We start from the raw sequence: 25,879 nt of genomic DNA on the forward strand, positions 1-25,879 counted from the left end.
ACTGATATTTAAATGTAGTTCAGCCCTTAAACTTCAGTTTTTAAAACACATGATTTAAAATTTTAGGATGAACAAATTAAAAAACAACAAACTTTAAAGTGTAAGGAATGAGCATGAATAAAGAAGAAGACTTTAGCAGACGCTGGTCTGTTGATCTAGCCTAAATCTCCACAAACATATCTGTCCATATGGCCATTATTATGGCTGATATAGGACGATCTTTATTGACAAAATATTGGTTGCAAAAATATTCATATCCGCTGACAATGATGCCATACAGATAATGTTGTGCATCCCTGCTGGTTACTAAGCATGTTAACCTTTAAATGGAGGGTGCGTGCCATGCGCTGCGTTTACCACACATAACAGTGTTAATATTGGCAGCTATTTTTAATTTTAGTCTCAGTTTTAGTCTTTAAATAAAATGCATTTTAGTTTTAGTCACATTTTAGTCATTTCTTCCCTTTTTAGTTGTAGTCTAGTTTTAGTTGATGAAAAGACCTCACATTTTAGTCTTTACTTTTAGTCCAAGCATTTATTTTCTTGCCTAAATCTGGTACTAAGTCATGGTAGTGTGTTCTATCTCTCTGCCAAACCTGGGGTCCCTGCTTTCTACAGCTGAGAGGCAGAATAGCTACAGATGCATTGTTTCTGGACAGATTTTACCACAGTGGAGAAATGTCATGGGTTTTGAATGTCCGATGAAAACTACATTACATTTTAGTCTAGTTTAAGTCATCTTGACAAAAACTAACCTTCCTTTTTGTCAGTTTTAGTCATCACAAATCTATTTTTGTTAGCCTTAGTCTAGTTTTTGTCATGGAAAAAAAGGCTGTTGACAAACATTTTTAGTCATAGTTTTAGTCTGCAAAATTAACACTGAAAAATAACAAAAGGCAGTTGCAATAGCAATCATGAAGTCAGGCTGTGCAACTACATTACAACATAAAAGGCTGAATTATTTTTTGATTAAGTAGTACTTAAAGGCTTACAAAAATGCTGCATAAAGGCCTTTTAAGTTTACAGTATAGTGCTACTGTATTTGCACTTAGTAGAAGTACCTTTGTTTTCAACGAAACAGATCATTTTGGAAGATAAATCATTTTTCAAAGCAGTCCTCTTTAACTTCAGTCTTTGCATTTTTATGCACTTAAATAGTTGTGTGTTTTGGGCTAAGTACACACTTAAACATTATCATTATTTTCTGTTTTCCTTGATGTGAAAGTAGAGACATGGTACCATTTATGTACTATATTTTGCAATCTCAAATAACAATATTGTCCACATCGTGCAGCACTAGTTTGAAGCTAAAGTCAAAATCAGAAGTGAAACTCAATTAATTGCCCAGCTCTGCCTCAGAGCATTACATATGAAGCTGTGACTCATGCTTCAAGGCCTCTACAAGCTTCCCTATTGTCCTCTATAGTTCAGTCTCCTTTACATTAACATGGTGTGTTCTGTTTCACATCTTTCCTTCAGCTAGTTTGCCTTCAAATGCCTGTAAAATTACATAAAAATGTCTGTGTGTGTGAGAGAGCACAATGCTGAAGCTGTAAAAAGACACGTGCCAAATCTTTATCTTCTCTCGGGGCTGACAACATTCCTGGGGCTTTGTGCCCTGATTGGAGAGACAGCAGACTGCTCTTCATGTCTGATCTTGCTGTTGACTGACTGTGTTGTACTTTTTTTCATTTCTCTCTCCAGACCAGACCTACCAGTCTCCAGAGAGCCTCTAGACCTGTGGCCATCCTGTGAGATTTAAGTAAACCAGCCCTGCCCTGCAGAGACGGACCACTACCACGCAAGGGGAGATGAAGCCGGATGGTGTTACCACGGCAGCGCTGGAGCCAATGGAAACATTGGAATCCAATCCAATGAATGAGGCAGCACCTGCAGCAGGACAGGAGCCTAACCAGGCAGCCAGTCCAGCAGAGGGGGAGGTTCCACAGCAGCCGGCTGAGGAGACAGGCCAGCAGGAACCACAGCCAGATAAGGCCAAGGACACCAGTGCTGACAAGACCAGCAACAAGACCTCAGGGGACCCAAAAGCCAAGACCACCAACAAGACCACGCCCAAGACAAAACCGGGTACCAACAGCCCTGCTAAAGCCACAGCTGGCTCACGGACCAGCACGCCACAGAGCCGTCTGTCAAACGGCGTGGCCAAACCTCAGACCAATGGAGTGGCAAAGAAGACCCCGCCTGCAGCAGTCAAAAAGGCCACCCCCACTCCAGCTCCGCCCAAAAAAACAACCACAACCACAGCCCCAGCAGCTAAGAGCAAAGTGGGTGAGAAGAAAACCACCCCTGCCACCAATGGTGCAAAGCCAATGACCGGAACAACAGCGGCCAAGAAGACTCCATCCACAACCGCTAACGGTGTTAAAACCAGCAGCACCGCGGCCGCTGCCAAGAAGCCTGCAGGTTGGTGGAAATGTCATCCTGAAACAAAGAGTCAGGGTCAGATAAAAAGATGCAGGCATTCACAGTCAGTGTAGCATGAAATGTTTTCACAGCTCTTACTGTAATGAGGAGTGTTCAGTCTAATGTGATGACGTGGAAAGATGCACAAAGAATAAATTCAACACATATATTAGACATGCCACAGTGGCTGCTAATCTACATGCATTTGCCCTAGATCCTCCTGGCTCACTGTATGAGACATACATCTGTCTGACCTACATATGGAATATATGTCACTATATTATACTGTACAATGAACCAATGTTATTAATCCTATTTAACCATTATTAACTTTTACCCTCTCCTCTTCCTTCTTTCCTCTAATCTTCTTCAGCTCCCAAGCCTGCCTCTACAGCTGCCACCAAACCGAGCTCCTCTGCCTCACCCAAGCCCCCTGTTTCCAAGACAACCAGGTAGGTGTGACATTTGTGGAGAATTGAAGCCTTGCACTAAAGTGTCTGAAAGAGATTTTATGTCTACAGGCAGCTGTCTGCAATTAGTTCTCTTTTAGATGTCCATCAGGCTTCAAAAGCATTTCAAATGTTACACAGTACACTGAAATTTTGGTACCTTTCCATTTCTTGTTATCCAAAAAATGTCTGAATTTCTGACATTTGTAGATTTTAAGTGGTTGAGACAAGCTGAAAGAATTGAATATGCACAGTATAAGCTTGGTAGTCAGACTGTTGATGATCAAGCCATGAGAAAGGAGCATTACCTCACAAACCTTGTACCCATGACAACAGGAGCGAGTCAGGATACTTCCCTGTCCTGTAAAAGTGAACAGAATGAGCCACCAAAGTCTTCTAGGACTGTGACTCGATGCTTATTCTGCAGACTTATTGCACCAATATGCAAAAGGTGCAACAAAACAGTGCCAAACAAGCAAGCAAACTGTTCAGGCCTCAGTATGACCTCAGTGACTGACACCTGGCCTCTCCCAGAAGTACAAAACTCTACAGATTAGTATTTGACTTAGTCAGCCCGCCAGCAGGATGACGATGAGCTACCCTTCTAGCTGGCTGTATGATAAAGGAAAGCTTAGGGCAGTGTTACTCAACCCTGCTCAGCCAAAGAGCCAAATTGATGAAAAATACCTTTGCAAGAGCTGCAAAAAAATGAGAGAAAAGTGACTAAAATGGGCAAAAAGCATTCAAGCGTGGCAAAATGGGCAAAAAATAGGAAACAAGTGGTATTTAAGGACAAACGGTAGCTTAAATGGGCAAAAAATGGTAAAAGGGGCAAAAATTGGTATATAAGTGGCTTAAAGAAGTTGCAATAATGGGCAAAAAGAGGGAAAAAAAGTGGTATTTAATGGCAAAAGGTAGCTTAAATGAGCAAAAAGTGGCAAAAAATGGTGAAAAAGGGCAAAAATTGGATAAATGTGGCAAAAATGGAACCATTATGTTTGACAATCAAAGCTTTCTGTGTAAGTCTGGGAAACAAATTGATTAATATAATTAACCTCTGAGGTCAAAGTTTCCGTTTTCTAAGGTTTTTTGGGGGAAAAATAATTGAAATTAAGACATAAAAGAGCCACAAATAATCACAAAAGAGCCACATGTGGCTCCAAAGCCATACTTTGAGTATCATTGCCTTGGGGTATCAGTGGCACATCAATATCAAACCCACCCTGCATCTCAAATAGCATGGCAGGCAAATTAGAAGATGTGACAATATATAGGTTCCTGGCGTTGGACCAAAACCTCCTATCTCCAACAAGCCCATTTTCAAAATGTGACCAACGATTGTGGACATCCTGTTTTGATTTATAACATATCAAATATTGCACTAGTATCACTGAAGTATTGGTAAACTTGCTCTGATGGTTGAAATTTTGGTGTTGTGACGGCACTAGTCTGTAATTAGCTCTGTTCTCAGACTTCCATCAGTCTTCTCGTACAAAAGCTCTTTCAGTGATTGGCCAACAAATCATCAGAGAGCAGCAGCAGTCTGAATAAACTGACAAATAAATTAGAAATAGACTGATTAAGTTGAGCCTAATAAAGCCCCTCAGTGCCTGTGAGGAACTGTTGGTTCAAAAGGCTTCACTTGGCTTCAGGTTCAAAGAAGACCCTGTTAAAGAAAAAACCCACCCTTGAGAAATGATAGACAATGATCCTTCTCATAGAAGCTCGGGAGGGCCGTGTTTAAGTAGGCCAGCGCTCAGCCAATGTCAGAACAGGCCTTAGAGGAATGCCTCGCAGTGTTTGAGCAGAGCAGGCACTACACAGCAGAATTATTAATAAGACAAGTTTTGGAGAAGGAGAGAGGAGGAGTGACTGAGAGGAAAAATCTGAGAATAACTGAACTCTCTAAATGTTTGTTTGTTTAGTTTTAGTGTGTGTGTGTGCGAGCAGATCAGCATGTGTTCTTCACCTGAGCCTCACTGTGTGCCGGGTGTTGGGCCCTGAGGTGCTTTGGTGAGGAGTCTGAAGGAGGCCTTTGTATGAAACGGTGATGATCCTGATCAGATAAAGAGTCTGGGAGCGTAACCCGCCTCCTTTTCTTTCTGTTTGTTTGAGAAAAGCACCTTTTGTCCTTCATGTTTTGCTCCCATGTATGGTATGATGCTATACTGCACCATGATGCTACCAGAGACATTTACGTCACCAAGTTTGCACCAGTGCCTCCTTGTTTTTTAGTAGATTTTTGACCACTTCTATAAATCTGACAACAACATACTTCAGGTCCCGCCCTCCTCCACTCGCCATGTGCCATGGATAGCAGCTGGATTTTGGAGATTACTCTCAGATTACGGCTTTAGCGGTTGATGTGCAAACATCTAATTAAAAAGAATTACCAAGGGCATGTTTATAATCACTACTTTAGTACAGAATGCTCTTTGTGCAACCTTTATGAGCTGTGGTCGGTTCATTCATAACTTCATGTTCCACTAGTTTTATGTTGTAAATGAAGCCCAATGGATATAAAAATACATGCAGGCAAAATCAATATTCACACTATCAGAGGTTAAATCAACTTTGGTAAAGTGTCTTCAGGAGATTGCTGCTTTGTCCAAAACACTGTGTAGATTAACTCTTGTTTTTTTACCGCTGTGATTAAGGGATTAAAGTCTTTCTGATTTGTCAGCATTGAAGATGTGAGGTCATGTAGGCATACTAGTTTCAAAAGATAACTCTTCTCATTTACTGTAATATTGAGTTTATTAGATGGACTTTTAATATATTTTTTTAAAATATAAAAAGTCAGCAGTGTTCCACATACCAGTGAAACCATTATATCAGTATAAAATGCTGAGATGTGCACTGTCAGCTCAACAATGTTGTACAAAGGTAATGGTCCCATTCATTTTTTCATAGTGGATTTTATTATTAGCCATAATGTTATAACAATCAAATGTAGGCTTACCAAAAGCTACCCAAGTGTGAAACAATGGTGTATGCTGCTGTAAAAGACACACATTCAGCATTGTTATTAGGAAAATACAGTTCATTCTAGAGAACATCGGTATCAGACGACATTTAACCTTACAAAGCCAATGGATCATCAAGATTCTACATCTGTCATCAGGCAAAGCTCCAATCTGACATAATTTGCCACTTCAGAGAACAAACTGGACCAATCAGCTTCATTTGAAGAGAGCGAGGCGGTAGCTATGGGCTGCCACTGGAGACCGTCCCTCTCTGACGGCCACTCTAACAAACCATTTATCAGAGACAACGTATATCTAAGAATGGAGGTGCCGTAATTTGCCTTTAACGTATTTCCAGTTTCGATTTTTTTTTTATTCAGCTTTATTTATAAACAAAGTCTATCAGTTACATTCATTAAATAGCAACACTGCAAACATTACAGAGTAAATTTTTTATAAATAAAACAAAGGAAAAGGTCAGAGGTCTAACTTGGGATTGAAATATGTATAGACTAGGGCTGAACGATTTTCAAAAATAATCCAATTGCAATTTTTTAATATGCGATTATTCTTGGGTTAATCTTATATAATTTTTCGACAAATTAAAGCAATAAATAATTCCATAAATAAGACCATGTGTATTGAAAACAATAAAATTATTCCTGAAGCATTTAATTCACAGTAGCATGAATCTGAATATGGGGGTGTACCAAGCTTTAACCTATAAAGGAGGCAGCTGGGGAGGAGGAGGTGAGGCTGGCTACCAGCTGATCGCAACTGGGCTATGACTTTTGTGAAGTAACGCTAGGCTTCACCAGTTTTAGATAGAATAAGCTAACTATTTTTGCTCGTATTGTGATGTCATTTGCTTTATTTTAGGGTTCATCATTTTTATGTCACTCATTATAAAAAATTGACACTTGAATGCTTGTATAATGTGCGTAAAATCACTGCCATTGCAAAAAATTGATTTATTAAACTGTTATTTTGACATATTTCAAGTTAAAGAAATATTACACCTTCTGTGATATGAAAATTGCAGCAGGCCTTACTGCGATTTAATCTAATTTGCGAATAATTTCCCAGCCCTAGTTTTAGGGCCCGTTTTAGTTATAGCTACACCAACGGTGGCTTGCTTTAGCTTTATCAGCATTAGCTTAAGCTGACATTGCTATGCTTGCTACGTAATTAACGTTACTATATAAGCCAATGTGACCACGTTTCCTTTCGCGAGGCTAACTTTAGCAAACGAAGCTAAAGTTAAATTAGCTACATAGATAACGCATCTATGTAGCTTACATAGCTGCTCTGTGAGCTTAACTTTAGCCACCAATGTACTCCACCATTCGTAAACTTTGACAGTGCTAAGCTCACATTACTTACCCAGCTGCACATGCCTACTACCTCATTTTGTCTTCTCGCTCATTGGCCTGTAAGTAATATATCACACAGAAGTCCCAAACACTTTTCATGGGATGTTTACCAGATGTCTGGATATGTGGATGTATGAAGCAGTCCATCATGTGTGTCAGGTTAGATGTCAGTGGTTCTGTTTATAAATATAGGCCAAATAATGTGTAATGAAAAGATATTAGTAACCAATGTTGATCTATTTATGTCCAGTCAGTTTTTATGCTGGTAATATCTACCTGCTGAATCAAACTAGATTTTTTTACAGGGCAGAAGAAGAGACCAGTTAGACAAACTCTGATCTTTTTTCATGGTTAATAGACTGACCTGTATGAGCTTGCATTTTTAATCAGATGTAGCTTAAAATGCAGTATTTAGTGTTGTTAGTGTGAGTTAGCTTTACACATGTAGCCCAGAGAAGGATGGAGCTGCAGTAGACCTACATATGAATCCCCACGAGAGAGCTTGAACCTGATGATAGGCTCCTCTGACAGCACCATGTACCCTTCTAGGCATACTTTGGTGAGAGTGTGTGCGTGTGGGGTTGTTCTAGTCAGCATTTGTGTATGTGATCTGCTTTGACAGGCCCATAAATTTAGGCTTTAATTAGATTTTGTCCTTCTGCTGCCTCACTCAATCCTTACTGCAGGGCTGCTATCAGCAGAGTGGTGGAGAAATCAACAGACACATTAACCACCACATCAGACACACCCTTCTCCCTCTCTTACTGTCAGGCACTCACACCCGCAGCGGGCTCTCGGTTTACTTTGTGTTCCTCTGAGGCAGCTGATTTAATTCCATCAGCAGCAGGTTCCAGTAATCAGACAAATAAAGTGCAGAGCAAATGTGGGCTCACTAAGTGACACCAATCTCATTTACAAACAAAGTGGTTCGTTCCTCCTGTCCAGCTCGAGGTTTTAGCTAAATTAGATTTTTTTAGTTGTTGCTGCCAGTTACTCCTCATTATAGCTCAGTTTCTTTCTACCGGTTTTAAAGAGGCACTTTTACTGGCTTTGATTTGAATTTAAAAAGGACAGTGCACTTATGGTTTTAGGTGACAAAAGCCCTGTTCCCACAGGATTCATGTTACTGTGGAACCTTTGATCATTTGTCATGATTGTGGAGGATATCTGTGTTTATATCCTGTGTGAATCAACCATGTCTGTAATGAAGTAGTAGGCTAAATTGGAATCATTTTGAGGTCTATGCAACTTTGCCGGTCAAACACCTCACTCACCACACCTCCTATGACTTCTCTCTATCTGTACCTGATCCTATAAGTCTTTTTTAGTTGTACACTCTATATTTGGATTGTTGATGATCTGTTTCCCAACAATCCAAAACTGGATGCATGGCAGCCATGTCTTGTCGCATTTTTATTTTAGCTTGCAAGTTATCAAGTGAGGGCTTTTAAACTGTCTACATGAGTGCTGCATCTTATGCAGAGACTAGACTAGAAGGCTTGCCAATTTTTCTGTGAGCTGTGGCCGTCTCTTGGCCAAAATAGACAGGAAAATAACAGACAGCCATATTTACCTTGTTTTAACAGATATCTATTCCCACATCAGTAGAATGTGTTTGCAGTTTGTTTCCTGATGACCCTGATGAAGGCCACAAGCCGAATGCCTCAGTCTAATAAAGTTGTTCTTAACTTCACCTGTTGCCACATTAATAGAAAATGCAGTGAAAACTCAGTATGATTACACTTTTGGTTTGCACTTTCAAAGTAAAAGCCCTGTCAAGCATTTCTGAGGAGAAACTCACCTTGTTTGTACAGAATACTTTTGTTCTAAAAATGTCACAGCTCAGTTTGGCTGCGAAGACAGACAGAGTTATGACAGCAGGTAGACGCAGCTAACATGCAGCACACATGCACCTGCTGTGGAAGCCGTGATGGTGCCAGCTTGGGAGCTGTACACAGCAAACACACAGCCAGTCTGAAACAAGTATATCAACGTGCAACAACAGCATCAGCTGCAGTAAATCAAACATGGTCTCCAAAAAGAATATATATTTTTTTTTATTAGCTGAAGACAGAACAGTTTTCCATTTTGCCTCAGTCCATTTTAAATGGGGTTTGGCCCAGAGAAGATGGTGATGTCTCTGGATCCTGTTCACATATGCTTTCTTCTTTGCATTATCCAGCTTTGACTTGCATTTGTGGATGGCCTTGCAAACTAGGGCCGAACAATGTGCAAAAATAATCTAATTACGATATTTTTCCCAAATATTGCGATTTATTGTGGGATTATTCTTGGGCTAAACTTATATAATTTTTCAACAAATTCAGGCAATAAGTACTCAATAAATAAGACCATGTGTATTGAAAACAATAAAATTATTTCCAAAGCAATGAATCCACAGTAGCATGAATCTGAATATGGGGGTGCAACAAGCTTTAAGCTATGAAGGAGGTGGCTGGGGTGGGGGAGGTTAGGCTGGCTACCAGATGATAACAGCTGGGGTATGACTAATCACTCATTGTGATTAAGAAAAACATACATGAAACATAAAAAGGAGGATTTTTGTAAACCATTATAAAAAAAATTGACACTTGAATGTTTGCAAAATGTGCATAAAATCTCTCCCGCTGCAAAAAAAAAAAAAAAAAAAAGAAAGATTTTATTAAACTGATGACATATTTCAAGTTAGAGAAATATTGCAACTTCTGTGATTTGAAAATTGCTGCAGGTCATATTGCAATTTAATCTAATTTGCAAAATCTTGGAGGAGATAATTTACTAGTTTACCAATTTTGAATAGTGTTCTAATGCAGTTAAACACAGAAATATTAAAACGGTTGTTGAATGTGCATGGGCACAGATATGGTCCAGTGAAAGCACTGGTTAACTGAGTAGTAAGTACAAGTAAATTACTGACTTTGCTTTTCCAGAGTGAATGGGCAGCACAAGGATTGGGTGGTATCCAGTTCTTAATACGGTTAAACCTTCCCCAGATTTTCCTGTGGTACGGTGCTATTTTTAAATACCCCGGGATACGGTGTTTAAGCCCAACCTGACACAGCACCAACACTGACGTCAGGGGGGATTCCCAAATTGCCAGAGGTCCAAAGGTAAAACTAATCCAGTGTGAATAAGGCTGTAGATTACCATGATGATGTACACCTCATTTTGACTACATGATAAAGTCTATTTAACTGCTAAAGTGAGGTTGTTTGTATTTAAATGTGCTATGTTTATGTGTGTGTGTGAGATGGTGCATGTGTGTAAGTGTGCGGGCGCCGGGGCGCTGCTGTTTGAAGCCGATTGCCCACAGCAAAAGCAGCTTGTGACAGGAAATGTTTGAGCCTGATTAGTGTTCAAATGGAGAAAGTGGAAATCCTGATGGGTTGTTTGAGCAGGATGTAAATGCATGCTGTGATGTATACCAACAGTGGGACCCTGCTTGTGTGCATGAATTTATACCAGTTCTTGGCTTTCTTCTCCAGCTGTGCCGCTGATTTGTGCCTGGCGATGCATTGATAATTTGACACTGCAGCATGCAAACTGCCCGACAGGACAGAAAGGCCGCTCTGCGCTTCTCATATTGGTGCTTAGAAGTGTGCTTGTATGTGCTGTTTCACATGCATGTTAAAAGCAGGGCATGTGTAATTAGGATGCAGAGCATGTGTTCTTTGCTGGTATATTCCTCCGTATGATGTGGAGGTATAGGGGGAGGGGAGGTGTACGTGCAAGTCAGCTGAACACGTGGTACAGGCACACGTGCCGCTTAGCTGCATCCTCCTGTTTGCCCTGCTGTCTATGGATTCAGCAGAGTGAAGTGAAACAAAAATGGTGGCAGTGGGGTATGAGAGCTATATGGCTGAATAAGTCATGTGTCCCTGCTGAGCTCCCATCACTGCTGCCAGAGGTACATAGAGTGTGAAGGCTGTACGTGCGGGATGTGAGAACTGAGTGTTCGTGAAAGAGAGAGGCGGAGGCAGAGGTGGAAAAAAGAAGACCAGAGGGTATCTCTGTGTGAAACGGAGGGAAAGATTGCATGATAGATCAGAGGACAGAGGAAGGGTACTCAGTCCACAGGAGGAAGTGGAGGGTCAGGTGGATTGTGATTTTTTACGTCTTTTTTGTGCCATCCCCTCAGCCCTGTGTGTTCTCACATTAGTCATGCTGTTTTCCTCATTGATGGTCCCTCAGGGATGATAAATTTTTATTGCAGCGACTGAGTGCAACCCTCCTCATGATCTAACAAATGACTGCTGATGTAATGAGCCAGCAGTCGTGGTCCATGCCTCAGACACCGTTTACAGTCCAGCATGATGCCGACGACATGTTGCGCAGACTGTAAATCTTGTGCTCTGGGTGTGGCCGACGGCTCTGTGATGCAGCCTTTCTCTGCCGTGTTTTATAGATTTGCAGCAGCAGAGCCAATTACCAAATGGACTTAATGGGAATGAAACGCAGAGAGAGACGGATAGACTGACAGACGGAGGCGTACATGTCTGAATCTGAGACAAAGGTTTCAGTGTGAAGAGGGTGTGTTTGTGGGTGTGCTCGCTCATGCTGCAGGGACATGACATGATGTAACAGATACTGGAGGAAACGTTTTAAGGAGGGCTCAGGTTTGTTTGATCCAGTTCTACGTAGGTCCATTTACTCAATATAAACAAACAAAACACCTTCTCTTCAGATTAACAAATCATCTTTAAACACTGCTTTTTTACAGTCTTCTTGAACTGAACATTTTAAAGGTTGACTAAACTCTAGGGTTTAGGTTGAAGTGCATCTAGTCTGAAATAAAAAAAAAAACACCTTAAGAGCATCACTGTATGTACATGGACTGGGGGGGGGGGGAGTAGGACACACCCACTTCTTCTTTGCTGGCACCATCATCCGCAACATCATTATTTATTTATTAAACAGCTTATTTGTCAGGGATAATGCATTGGCATTGTTGCATTTACTTACAGTGCAACCATGGCGAATCTGCAGTCCTTGTCCCAGGTTAGGCTTTAGGTGTACCATCCATGAGACACATATATAAACTGATTAACAAGCATAGTCAGAGTTGCATCAGTTTGAACTGTTAGCACAGACAGCGAGTGCTGAGACAGCTGATGGTGAGGGCATGGAGGGGCAGGACAGGATGGGGGTTCATCTCTGAGTGGCAGACCAAGCCCTCCTGTGGATTTAAATGATGGACCTTTGTCAGACCTTTGTCACTATTATGAAATCAGTCTCCACAGTGGAAGACAGAAGGGCCAGGGTGGACGCTAGGCTGCTTTGCATTTCAGTCAGCTGTTATTCTGGGTGTATTTGGGAGTAATAAATGTAAGAGAGCATAACAGACTAGACTTAGCCTCCTTCTTATAAATATCAGTGACAGCCAAATGAAGGGATTTACCTTGAGCATGCTCACAGAGAAACTTGTGAAAAACAGACAGAAAGAGGAGTGTAGAGGTAGTGATCTTAAAGGATAGAAAATCTTGAGGCCTATATAGCTGTCCACATAAATACCTCTTTAATTTAGTGTTTCTTTCAAATGTCAAAACATGCTCATCAGACAGAAAGAGGCATTTGCATGCACTGTTTTTAACATGTCATTCGGTTTAATGCCACTTCTAACTATGGGTCGACTGATGCTGATTTTTCAGAGCTGACACATAGCCATTATTAGGAGTCCATGAGATCAATAACCAACATTTGTAAACAGTATGCATTTATTATGGCAGAGAGGTTAGCAAGAAGATTCCTGGTTTGCGTCCTGGTCAGGGCCTTTCTTTGCAGAGTTTGTATGTTCTCCCTGTGCATGCGTGGGTTCTCCCAGGGTGTCCCGGCTTCCTCCCACCAAGGAAACGCTCGTTAGGTTAATTGATGACTCATTATTGGCTGTAGGTGTGATTGTGAGAGTGCCTTGTTGTTATGTCAGCGCTGCAGTTGATCGGTGACTAGTCCAGGGCGTACCCCGCCTCCTGCCAAATGACAGCTGTGATAGGCTCCAGCCCCCCCGCGACCCCAATCGGGACAAGAGGTGTAGATAATAGAGGATCCATTTATTATAAAAAATGTATTAAATTGACAAGACATGGCATAGAACAACCAAATCACTGCAGGAAAACAGGAAGTGATGCCATACTCCCACTGTAGAGGCACCCAGGCCTCATTGCTGATTGGCTAGTACTCGTATGATGTCATACCAAACAGACAGCTTTGTCAGCAGAACAATAGATGAAACAGTGGAGAGGGAAAACATAGCCAAAGGTGTGCACTTTTGGATGAAGTTTTTTTGGCAATCAGTAATAGAGGTAATCAGCCAAATGCTGAATATTGGATGATTGGCCAGGTCAGTAATCAGTTGATTCCTATTTCAAACCATAATACTTACATTTGCAAGTGTGTACCCATTTAGTGTTTCCTTACAATCTCAATACATTGGACCCTCATGTTGGGACTCAAATAGATCAGCAACATTATTTAAAACCTGTACTCATTTGGTTGTCAGCTAGAAAATGTTGTCATGCTTAGATACTCTTTAAATACACAACAGCAGCTTCATGGGTCTTGAATTGTCATCACAATAGTGTAATTATATCTTGTGCTGTCTATAAATATGTCTGACCTTTTTTATTTATGATTTTATTCTACCATCAGAAACACTTGAATGCTTTCCAGTAGATTAACAACTTAAATGATGTAAAATAGACCTCCAGGGTCTGCACTTTCTGCAGGATATTTTAACAGGTAGGTGGGTAGAGGAGACCACCAGCAGAGAGAGGAGGGATCTGATCAGGCTCATTTAACAGTAAAATCACCAACGTGCCCCTTAGTCACAACACTACCCTCCCTATGATGGTTGAGTGCCCTGTAACCATAATGTAGCCCCTGCCTTCATATTTATGGGGTTTAATTAACACAAAATCATCTATAATCTGCTGCCTATTCTGAGAGGAGGGACGTCATTCCTCCATAGTTTGTCGACTTTGCTGCAGGACAGACCGCCTGTTTGCCCGCTCGGCTCCTGCTTACTCATTTGGCCCGTTCACAGAGCATCTCATTATTTAAATCATAGCCTGACTCTGTTCTTTAACAAAGCAGCACCAGCAGGCAACAATGATTTTACACATAACAGTCCTCTCTGGTGTCTGATAGAGGAGATGCAGTAAATGTTATTAATGATCCTCAGGCCAGAAGGAGAACTTTTAAGTATTGTGCTTTATGCACCAGTGCGCCTGTAGCAACCACCGTCATCTGATTGTTCAGCTCCACTGCATTTCTGGGCTGTCTGTTTAACATTTGATTTAACCAAATTTAATGTATAATGCTTTTCTCTCTCAGAATAGCCTGCGGTAAAATATATGAACGTGAACACACCTTTTTCCCAGCTACAAGCTCCCAGCAAAACAAAATGAAGACACAAATTAGCGTCATTTAAAGACAACAATTACTCGTGCGGTTTTCTCTGTCATTCAGCTGACACTCAGCTTAATTACAGAATAAATTAAAGCTTTAAATAACTCGAGCACCAATACATCACTGTATTTAAGCATCATCACAATGGTCACTGTTGTTAAACAGAGCACAAGAGCTTATTCTGCTGCAGCCTGCTCTCTTAAACGCTGTAATAGGATCTAACTGTGTACACTGTCCTCTTTAATAAGCAAGAAGAAGACAGTGATGTAAGATAATATATAATCAGATTAATATCATCTCCCCCACATTCCATCCCCCTTTATCTTCAGCTTCTTCTCTTCTCTGTAGTACTCCGTGAAGTCAGCCTGCCTTCTGGGATCACCCATTTTCCTTTTATCAGACAGATTTTTGTGAATGCTCTATCTAAAAAAATCCCCTCAGCGTACTTCATCTCTAATGCCACATTCTGTAACTTTTCATGCTCCCCATTATCCTTTCCCCGGTGTTTCCTTTATCCGCTCCTTTCTGAGTGAAGCACCAAAAAGTCGAACACTGAGCTCTTTCTCTTTTCACCTTTTAACATCGTGTTCACTGAAGAACAGTTTTAGGATTAAATTCTTAAAGTTTCACTCACAGATTCCAAAATAAGCTTCAGACTTATGGCAGGGCTTTGAAGTGCAGAGTGTTTTAAAGAAAGGAGATGTTTCAGAGATTTATTTTACCTTAGCCAGCAATGGAAAGAGCCAAGGATTTGTCCCTACAAAAGCCTTCATGTCACCAGCTGAGGATCTTTATTACCTGTGTCTCATACTGTCACAATAGTTTTTAAAACGAAGGTTCTTAAACCACTAAGGATGGTTAATTTGGATGAATGGAGTTCAACAGCCAGCGTTTTTATAGTCAGTAATTCTATTTTTCGTGTAAAACAGATCCATATTCAGTTTTTTGTAGTCTAACACTTTGTTTATGTCTGCAGGAAGATTGAATCAGTGACTGATTGCAGTGTTAATTTTCAGCAAAAATATAAAACATCAATCAAAGACAAGCTGATGATGAAGGAAGATGCTGCTGCATGCTTCATAAAATTATGAACAGGTATCTGATACTGATACAAGCCATAAGCCTTCTTAACTTTCCATGCTTGACTGGATAGGCTCCAACCCCCACAAGGAAAGTGGTGTAGAAAATAGATGGATGGAAGGAGTTTGGCTGTAAAAAATACTGCCTGCACCAGCTGTTAATAGTCTATAAGAACAGACCTACATCATTTAAAGTCTTTTTCTTTATCTATCACCATTCCTTACATTTTAAAGTCTGTTTTAAGGGCTGGAATTAGTTTATTTGTTCATCCTCAAACTTTAAATTGTGTGTGTTTAAGGGACTGATTAGGCCTGAACTTACATATCGATATCAGCTCAAATGATTTTGAAATAGGGCTGGGCAGTTAATCACAAATTAGATTAAATCACAATATGGCCTGCTGCAATTTACAAATCACAGAAGTTACAATATCTCTATAACTTGAAATTTGTGAAAATACTAGTTTTTAAAATCAATTTTATTTTGCAGCAAATATTTTATGCATATTATGCAAACATTCAAATGTAATTTTTTAAAATGGTCTACAAAAATCCTCCTTTTGGAGTTTTATGTTTGTTTTTCTTAACCAAAATGAGTGACATAAAAATGATAAGGTCCTTAAACAAAGCAAATGACATCACATTTGCAATATGATCAAAAATAGTTATCTCATTCTAAATAAAACTGATGAAACCTAGTGTTACTTAACGAAATTCGTACCCCAGCTTCATCTCCTCCACCCCAGCCTCCTCCTTTACAGCTTAAAGCTATAAAGGAGGTTGCACCCCCATATTCAGATAAATGCTAGTGTGGATTAATTTCTTCTGAAATAATTTCATTGTTTTCAATGCCTATGGTCTTATTTATGGAATTATTTATTGCTTGAATTTGTCAAAAATACTTAAGATTGACCTAAGAATAATCGCATATTAAATCACAATCACAAGGGGAAAAAATTGCAATTTGTTTATTTTTGCAAATCGTTCAGCCCTATTTTGAAAATATTGGTAAATTGGAAAAGAATCAAATATGGTGCATCCCTAGTAACCAGACCATGCCAAAGGTCTAGAAAGCTCAGCTCCAGTTCCAGCAGGATGTTAAAATACCATTTGTTTTTCTCCAGACATAATGTCACAGCCAACAAAGGTACACTTACCATAAGCTGCCTGAGTTTGAAATGATGGTTTATGCGTCTGTTGGTTGATTCACAATCCCAGAGGCATGAACTACACTACCCACAATTCTAGGGTATCACAGCAATGCCTCTGATTGGTGGAGTCAATCCATAAATCTACCAATTCAGGACTAAAATAGCACTTAATTCAGAGACAACCAGCATATGCCCACCTGTACTCATATAAATCCTGTGATCACAGCATGATAACTATTTTAGAACTATATACAACATAACTTCAGATCATTGTTTTTGTCTTTAAACATCAGCAATTATTATTACAATATTATAAATATAGCTGAGACAGGAATGCCGGGTACATTCACAGAGGTTAACTGTAGATAAAGTCTGCAGGTAAGGATATAAAGAAAACTTTGAGGGACCAGGAGGCTTCACTGTCTCCCCTGCTCTCTACTCTCTCTGTAACAGACACTAACATTTGTGTGTGTGTTTTCATGAGATGATAAAACGACTAAATTAAACATAAAACAGGCTGTGGATGTAGAGGCTGTGACGGAGGGTAGCAGAGACACTTTCAGTACCACCTCAATACAAACCAAACCCTGCACCTTTGTTTTAAACTGTGGGTGTGTTGTTTCTAAGTTCTTTAGCGTATAACTGCTGTGAAACAATCAGGAAATAACATCTTATTTCTCTGCGTCCCTGCTTTGATTGTTTCCCTCTGTACCTGGATTACCCACTGCTGTGTGCTCCTGTCTTTCATTTCCTCCACTACGTGCTCCTGTTTCTCCCTCCCTCCCTCATTTTTAACCCTCCCTTGGGCTTTTTGTAAATTTACCAGCAGTTGCATGAAGTCAGCACAGCTCATGAGTTTTTTTTAGTATCAAGGATGATGTTTAGTAATCACTGACAGCAGAGGGCTGTATTGTACCTCTTCACATAGCTAATTTATGCAGAGTATCATCCACTGCTCTTTAAAAAATGTGCCACCCTATTACAACGTTATTGTGTGGGGAAACTAAAAACATTATTGGCCAGATTTCCCAACCCCTCTCACCTTCCAGTTAACACAGGCAGCTCTGAACACGGTAAATCAGTGAATCACAGATGAGGCCGTCAGTGTTCTGAAGCGCCTGGAGGGCTTTAGTAAAACTGCATTGACATGATTCAACCATCTCAGTTTCACTGACATACCTTTCACGACACCAAAGCCAAATTTGATGTGGATCAACTTTAAAAGCATCTGGTGTGACCACTCCTCCCTTGTGCTGCCGTCCTGTTTCTGTCTGCCTTTAATCGTATTTGGTATTACTGAACCTTATTCCATCACATTTGCCAGGTAGAGGATAGCACGCATTTCTTCATGGGCCTTACCCAATGGGTTTTCTTTAAACACAGCGCTCTGTTCCAGCTGGAGGAATTTGAGAAGTTATTTCTGTCCTCCTTTCAGTATAAAAGATTAACATGGACCCAACCACCTTCACTCTCCTTCTACCTCCCTCTTCTCTTTCTGCCAGAGCTAGCTCAATTCTTTATTTAGAATCAGGCAGTTAGTGTGGCCCGGGCCCAGGAGATTGCACACCACAGCCTTGTCAGGAGCACTAGATGTAGGTTACTTCACTCAGACGTGACATCCAAGCCAACCTCAGGGCCCGGCAGGCCACCAGAGCAGGGTTAGGCTGATGCATTCAGCCTCGAGAGTGGGAATAGTCGAGACATCCAGGGCAGGTTAGACCGAGGCTGGGATGCTTCTAGAGGGTCAGCTGTGATTCACCTCCCACAGTGCTTCACTTCTCTCCCTCAGGGGAGTTTGTCACAGGGCTGTGGGACGTGAGCTGGGACTGTTGTTGCCAGTTTTTCAGATATTAATACACTGAGGAGAGTTGAGATGTGTTTGGTTGAGCCTACATGGGGATGGGCATCACATTTTTAAGATGAATTGATAAAGGATAAGGCCATTTATTTAAATTGAGTATTATAAGTAAAAGTCTAGCCAACAATTGCAGGCACACTCCTTTCACAGTGTCTAAATTGTGCAAATATGTTGGCAACATTTGAAGAAGTGGGTCGGACTGGCAAGGAACAAGGGTCCCCCTCACTCCTTTCCAGTTGCACCCACTTTTCCAAACGTTGCGAACGTATTTGTTCAGTTTTCACAGTGCTCTCTCTTTTTTTGCTTAAAAATATGACATGAATTATTAAGACGTTATGATGTTGATACACATGATAGAGGATACAAAGTTTTAACAACCTTAGTATACAGGATTTTTTATAGATGTTTTCAAGCCTTAATGCCTTCATTAATGGTACAAATGATAATATGTGGGAAAGGAGTCCTGCTCAGACCCACACCTTGGCTGTGACTTAACCAGTAGGTCATTTGCAAGAAGGATGTATTTTTGTATCATTTAGACGGCATTTCATTCTTTGTTAGACTTACAGTCTTTGTGCTGTTTCTCTGCATGTCCTCTGGCAGGACAAGTGTTGAACGTTTGACATTTTAGGGTTTCACTCCCTGTCAAAATCATTTTGAGACACTTCCTTTCGCTCGCGGCTGACCAAGACATGCCAAGGAGAGCCTTAGCATTGAAAGAGTTAACATCTAGGAGGCCTGAGTCACCTTCAGTTATCTTCATTTGTTGTGTGCTTTCCTCAAACTATCTTTTGGTAACATGCATTAGATGTGTCTGTCATGGGGTTGCGTATAGGTTTAAAATTATTACACTGGAGTAGGTGAAGAGATATTCAGCATTTTCTAAAGGTCATCCCTGGTTCTCTGGGTCTCTGAGCTGACCCAGATCTTTATGCTTTAGCACCTCTCAGCATTTCCTAACCTTATTCTTTTTCTTGATTCTCCAGGCCTGCAACTGGCACGTCAGCGTCACCTCGTCCTGCCACAGGCTCCAGCCGGCCCCCCACAACCAGTACGACCAAGAGCTCCGCCTCAGCTACGTCCAAACCTGCCACCCCTAAACCCTCTTCCACCACTGCCAAGCCTGCCGCCTCCAAACCAACCTCCACTACTCCCTCTGGTGGCAAACCTCCAGCATCACAAACATCTAGGACTACAACTCCTGTCAAAAAAGGTACTTTAAAGATCATTGATCGGGGGTATGCATGCAAGTGTACATCATTCACTTCAATTTTTGTTTTGTTAGGAGTATTAATCATGAAATATAGTTGTAACAATTTGCTTAGGCTGCAGAGTCTGTCCCATTTGGACTTCTATTGATTGGGGCAGATGTGGATCAGTGGTGTAGAGTTGGTCATAAACTCTACTGAGCATTAGGTTTTGAGTCTTTTTTTCTCCAGTCAAGATATTAAAAAAACAACAACATTCATATGTAAGTATCAAGTTACTCATGCACTTTATAACCCAGTGGTTCTCAGCCTTGGGGTTGGGGCCCCCTTTGGGGTCATGAGACACTAAGAGGAGGTCCCCAGATTCCCTAAAAAAACTAAGAATTTTTTTTAAATGATGCTGTTGCTACTTTACACCAATTTGAACCCATTTTCATCAATGTTCCCACCAATTTTAACACATTTTTACCATTTAACACCTATTTTTGTCCGTTTTAAACTCTTTCCACCACTTTTCCTGCCTGTTTTTGCCACTTCCAAACCAATTCTTGCCACTTCAGCTTAATGTTTCCTCTGTTGACCCATCATTGCCACTGTTAACCCCATTTTTTTTAACCACTTTTTACACCCATTTTTCCCATTTTACCCACATTTCACCATCTGATATGCCCATTTTAGCTAGTTTAACCAATAACTGCCCATATCTGCCTATTTTCTCTTTCTCATTTAACACTTTTTTGCCAGTTTATATACATTTTTCATCCTGTTTCACCAAATTTCTCCACATTTTTGCCAATTTAAAGCCATTTCAGCTACTTTTTAACTCCCATTTACTACTATTTATGCAATTTTTTTCCACTTTTACCAATGTTTTCCATTGATATTTCTTTGCCATCTTAATGTTATTGTTGCTACTTCTAACCCATTTCTGCTACTTTGTTGCCATTATTAACCCATTGTAGTACACTGTAACCCATTTTAATTTTTTTATTTTCAACAAAAGGGATTTACATTTTTAAAAAGCCAATTAACTACACAAATGATGAAAAAAGATATATATTTCTTTGATAAGAGTGTTTTTTAATCAGGTTAGATATAAAATATGTATATCACAGCTTAACTTCATAATGGATCATGATTTTGCTGACCTCCATGATCCCCCAGTTTGGCTGGGCCCCAGAAAGCTCTCCCATTTATCCCCCCTTATGGACAACCTTGTCTGCACATGACTTTTCCAAACTGTGCATGGCTGTGTTTAACCACCTTCAGGTACAGTGGGGGTTCCCAGTCTCTGGCACCTTTATTTTGGGGGTCACAGGCTGAAAAGGTTGAGACGCCCTGTTATAACCAACAGAAGCCCAAATTCAGAAGCTTGTGATCAAAGTTATTTGTATTAACAGACCAGTTGTTGGACTGTTGTATTTTATTGGAGCATTGTTTTCATATATCAGTGAGTTCAGTCCACCCATCTTTTGTTTAAAAATATTCCACAATACTTTTTCATTCCAGAAACGGAATTCAATAGTAGAGATATCTAAAATGGGATAATTTTTGTACTTCCTGAGGATGATACTGGTTTACAGAATTTATCATTGAATGGATGTCTGAATATTTGCTGTTAATGTTAATTTGTGCTGTTCTACTCCTTATTACTTAACCTTTTCCTGTGATGTTTTTCCCACAGATGTCACCAAATCAGCCACTTCAGCAGCCAAAAAGCCTGCAGAGTCCCCTCTGTCTCGCCCATCCCCAGCATCAAAGTCAGCAAAACCTGAGACCCCCAAAACAACCTCAAAATCAGACACCACCGCCAAAAAGCCCACTGCAGGAAAGGCTGCAGACACAAAGACACCAACCCGCCCTAAAACACAAGACAGCAAGCCCACACCTTCCAAGGATGCTTCTAAGACCCCTGCCTCCAAAACAGCCAAGGCCTCCAGTCCCAAGAAAACTGTTGGCAGCAGCACTCCGACTCCTGTCAAACGCGGCCCCAAGGCTTCAGAATCAGTTAAAGACGCAGCTTCTGCTGTAGCTGCTGCAGCAGCCATCGCAACAGCAGCAGCAGCCATCGCTGGGCCAGGAGAGCCTGAACCTGCAGCAGACATAGCTGTGAATCCTTCTGCTGAAGAGGCTCCAGAGCTGATGATCAGCCATGCTGAAGAAAAAACTCCAGAGGAAACTCCAGAACCAGTTTCTGCACCAGAACCAATACAAGAAATGACTCCTACACCATTACGTGAACCCAGTCCAGAACCAGTAAGAGAAGCATCCCCACTTGAAGCTCTCTCTCCACCATCAGATCTGGAAGCGGAACCAATCTCTGAACCAGCCTTCGGCGTTCAGCTGGCAGCCCAGATGGACTATAAATTCGAGGAGTCTGCAAACAACTCAGTTCCTTCCCTGGGAACTACTGTCATGTCTCCTCCCTGCTCCCCACCGGCCCCTGTTTCTCCTGTCAGAGAGTCACAAAATGCCTCATCCCTGCTGGACATGCACGACCAGTCTGATCCCTGGGACAGAAACCCTTCCCATGCTGCAGCTGACTTTGCTCCCCAGAGTCTCGTCAATGTAATGGATTTCCAGACAGAAGAGGAAAAAGAGACAGGAGAGGAAGAGGACAAAGAAACGGATGACCTGTTGATGCCGTCCCTCGCTGCTCCTGCAGATGCCTTCAGTACAATGGCACAGCCTCAGTTGCTAGGCGCCCCTCTCAGGGATGACTTCACCGCCAGGGACCTGATGTCCCCTCATGAGAAGGAGGAGGCGGTGGAGAAGGCTGATGAGGAGATAAATGAGGATGTTGATGATGAGGAGGATGATGAAGATGAGGAACAGAGGAGACTGGGGCATCAGCCATCATCCATGATCACTGAAATGAGCACGTCTCAGCCCTCAGAGGAGTTCCAGGTCCGGTCCTCAGCGTTTGGTGGCTCTGCCGGTTGGCATGGTGACGACATGCTGTCTGGGATGGATTCCGACCTTAGCAGCTGCACCAGCAGCCGGCAGCACGAGATCTCTGACCTCAGCAGCACCCAGCATACCGCCATACTGGAAGGCACCCAAAGCTCAGACGCACTCGTCGACACAAGCTTCCGTGGCTCTGAGGGAGACGGTAACCTCATGGGCTCTCCAAATGTGGAAACCCTCGCCAATGAGGAGGAGGAGGAGGATGAAGAGGATGAGCGGGTGGATGATATGGACCTGAGTTCAGAGAGAGTGGAGGAGCAACAGAAGGTGACCCAGCAACAGGAACATGAAGACGAGGAGGATGAAGACGTGGAGATGCACAGTGAAGGAGTGACAGAGAGCTGTGGGAATGCAGAAGAAGATGACTTTAATGAGGAGGAGCGTTTAGACAACCTCAATCGCTCTGGTCCTCCACCCTGTGTCCCCCCCACCTCCTCCTGGGGACAGACCAACCCGTTCACAGACACCTGGGCTCAACCAGCCTCTCTGCTGTCTGTGTCGTCCCCCAGCCCGATCTCTGACCACGGCGCAGCTGAATCAGAAACTCCCACCCTGTCTCCTGCTCAGGCATGTGTGGACAGCACTGCCCCTTCATTTGCTCCTCAAGGCCATGAGGAGGAGCTGAAGAGCTCAGAGCAAGAGGAGGCTCATGATCTACTCGCTGCTCCAGCTGGTGGCATGTCTGAGCCTGGCAATCTGAGTAGCACAGCTCCAGCCGCTCACAGCGGCAGTGAGACGAGCACTCCAGAGGATCTGCGAGACTACGACAGCAGCTCTGGGGTGGAGTCCCGCTCTGACAAACAGCAGACCCCAGTACCTGCTTCAGTCCAGCCTGACATGGAGCAGGACCTGGGTATTCACTTGGAGAAAGGTGATGGAGAAGAGGAGGAGGCTGAGACACTCCCGGCTGATGAGGTCCTAGGAACTGGACCTCCAACTGCTCCAGCATCCGCCCCATCCTCCCCCTCCACCTCAGGAGACGAGGCCAGCGACACAGAGGGTGAAATGCAAATAAACGACCCCGACGCACCAGCCATGGTGGACGAGAGTGCTGGGTTTGAAAGCCCACCTCCTGCCCGTAGTCTTCCTGCTCTCGAGGAGGACGAAGAGTCAGCAGACACAGCAGTCGCAGAGGGTGAAGAGGACGGAGGCGGGGCCACCCCTCAGTCTGCTAACTCTGTGGCATCTTATGGCTTCGACTGCACAACATCCAACTCTAACGCTCACTCCATGGCTGAAAGTTGTGGTAAAAGCCCAGGGATCTTCTCCCTGGAGAATGAGGAGCAGCTACCAGAGGAGGCCAAAGACCCCTCCCTCATCAAGGAGCTAACCCTGCCATCAGCTGCAGCTACCGCCCAGGTTGGGGACCTGCTGGGCCGACCCGTGGACCTGATGCCTGTGGGCCACCCACCAAGTCTGGATGAGCATCACTACATGTTCGGGGGGAAGATTGGAGCAGACCATCTGGAGGAGGTCGATCCGTTGGAGCCCACTCGCCAACTCGGGGAAGGAGATTCTGAAGACACCGGCGACAGCCAGCCACCGTACTACTCGACCATATGTGATAAGACTGATAGTTTTCTGGCAGGTAATGTATAAGTCCCTCCTATTACCCCTGGAATGCACCTTTCCCCCGCAACCCTCCCCCTTTACCTGTGATTTGTTTTCTCTCCAGTTGGGTTAGATGGCTTAGAGAAAAAAGGAGAGCAAGATTGTAGGAAAAGAATTTAAAAAATGAACCAAGGAGATGGAAAAAATGACTGTAGCAATTTTTAATTGAAGCCTCCCTCTTTCATACTGTTCTGGTCGTGGTTACGAGTGTATGGCTTAAACTCCTTTATGTACAATAGTTACTACCATTTTCTAGTAGAATGTTCTTTTTAAGTAACACTGCATATTCTGTAGCCCCTGATGGGGTAAAGACTGATTGGTCCAATGTGACTGAGCTTTTAAACCGAAAAGAAAAAAAAAACAGATGGATTGAAATGGACTCATTGTGTATTTATCCTACTGTTTTTACCGAACAAATGTCAATGATTTTTTTTTTTTTTTGTATTTGCTTATTTGTTGTTTTTTTGTTGTTTTATTTTTCTGTTGAAACCTGGTCCTCCCTACCCTGTGTACACACGCTTCATGTTCAGCAGCACCATAGCGATAGTCAAATGCTCTTTTCAAAGGTTTGTGTTCTTGTTTCAACTTTTAGCTATCAAAATAAAGGCTAGGTATTAACACGGCTGTTTGGCAGATTTGTGCAGGTAGTTATCGGGAGACTTAGATTGCAGTTGGTGAAGTTTTTAATGTGTGCTTCAAGAGGTTCTTCGCTCTTTGCATAGATTGTTAAGGTATATAACGTGCAGTCACGTACAGTATGTGTTTCAGGCATTTGGTTTAAAGTGGCTAAGCTTCAATCCTCAGTTAGCTGATCATTTGTGTTCAAGAACAGACTAAAACTAGCCTTTTATTTGTGATGGGATCCTGCAATCCTCTCAACACTATCACGGAGCTTTACACTCGCTGAAACATTTCCATAGTGGGTGTTTGGTTTACTATTTCAACAGTATATTGCATGTTTAACTAACATTAAGACTGTGTACTATCTTGAATTTGAAATAATTCTACACTAGACGTGTTCATAAATGAATGGTTCACACTAGGTTATCTTTCAAAATTCCATTAAAACATCATTGCAAGGCATTTTGTTCCTGTTTCTTATTTTCCCTATGAATCCAGCATGCCTGAACTTACTGTCCTCGTGTCCAAGTCTGTGTTTTGTATGTTTGCACAACTATTTTCCCATGGCGTCTCCTACTCCTCACCATGGGAATAACCGGTAAACAGGATGTGATGCAACAATCTACAATGGTGTTGTGTCTAAAATGGAATTTTGTTCAAATCAATGAGGTATTTTGAATGGTGTCCCTGTTCTCCAGCATGCCTCAGTCCTCCAGACTTTTCTGATTTTACACTAGACCAACATCACATTCAGACCACACGCACAGC

The 25,879-nt window shown here is 42.0% G+C and overlaps 1 protein-coding gene across 1 annotated transcript in view; it reads left to right on the top strand.

Moving 5' to 3' along the window:
• wu:fb95e10 (flocculation protein FLO11) overlaps nucleotides 1-25,590 on the top strand; it is a 57,280-nt gene extending 31,690 nt beyond the window's left edge. Inside the window, exons 2-5 of the mRNA XM_041817535.1 lie at nucleotides 1,705-2,424; nucleotides 2,798-2,876; nucleotides 19,691-19,917; nucleotides 21,597-25,590. Coding sequence (XP_041673469.1) covers nucleotides 1,812-2,424; nucleotides 2,798-2,876; nucleotides 19,691-19,917; nucleotides 21,597-24,478 — 3,801 coding nt within the window. The 5' untranslated portion in view covers nucleotides 1,705-1,811 and the 3' untranslated portion in view covers nucleotides 24,479-25,590. The remainder of the gene's footprint in view (nucleotides 1-1,704; nucleotides 2,425-2,797; nucleotides 2,877-19,690; nucleotides 19,918-21,596) is intronic.
• Nucleotides 25,591-25,879: the final 289 nt, after the last annotated feature.

Source organism: Cheilinus undulatus, linkage group 21 (genome assembly GCF_018320785.1).
Source record: "Cheilinus undulatus linkage group 21, ASM1832078v1, whole genome shotgun sequence".
Taxonomy (NCBI): domain Eukaryota; kingdom Metazoa; phylum Chordata; class Actinopteri; order Labriformes; family Labridae; genus Cheilinus; species Cheilinus undulatus.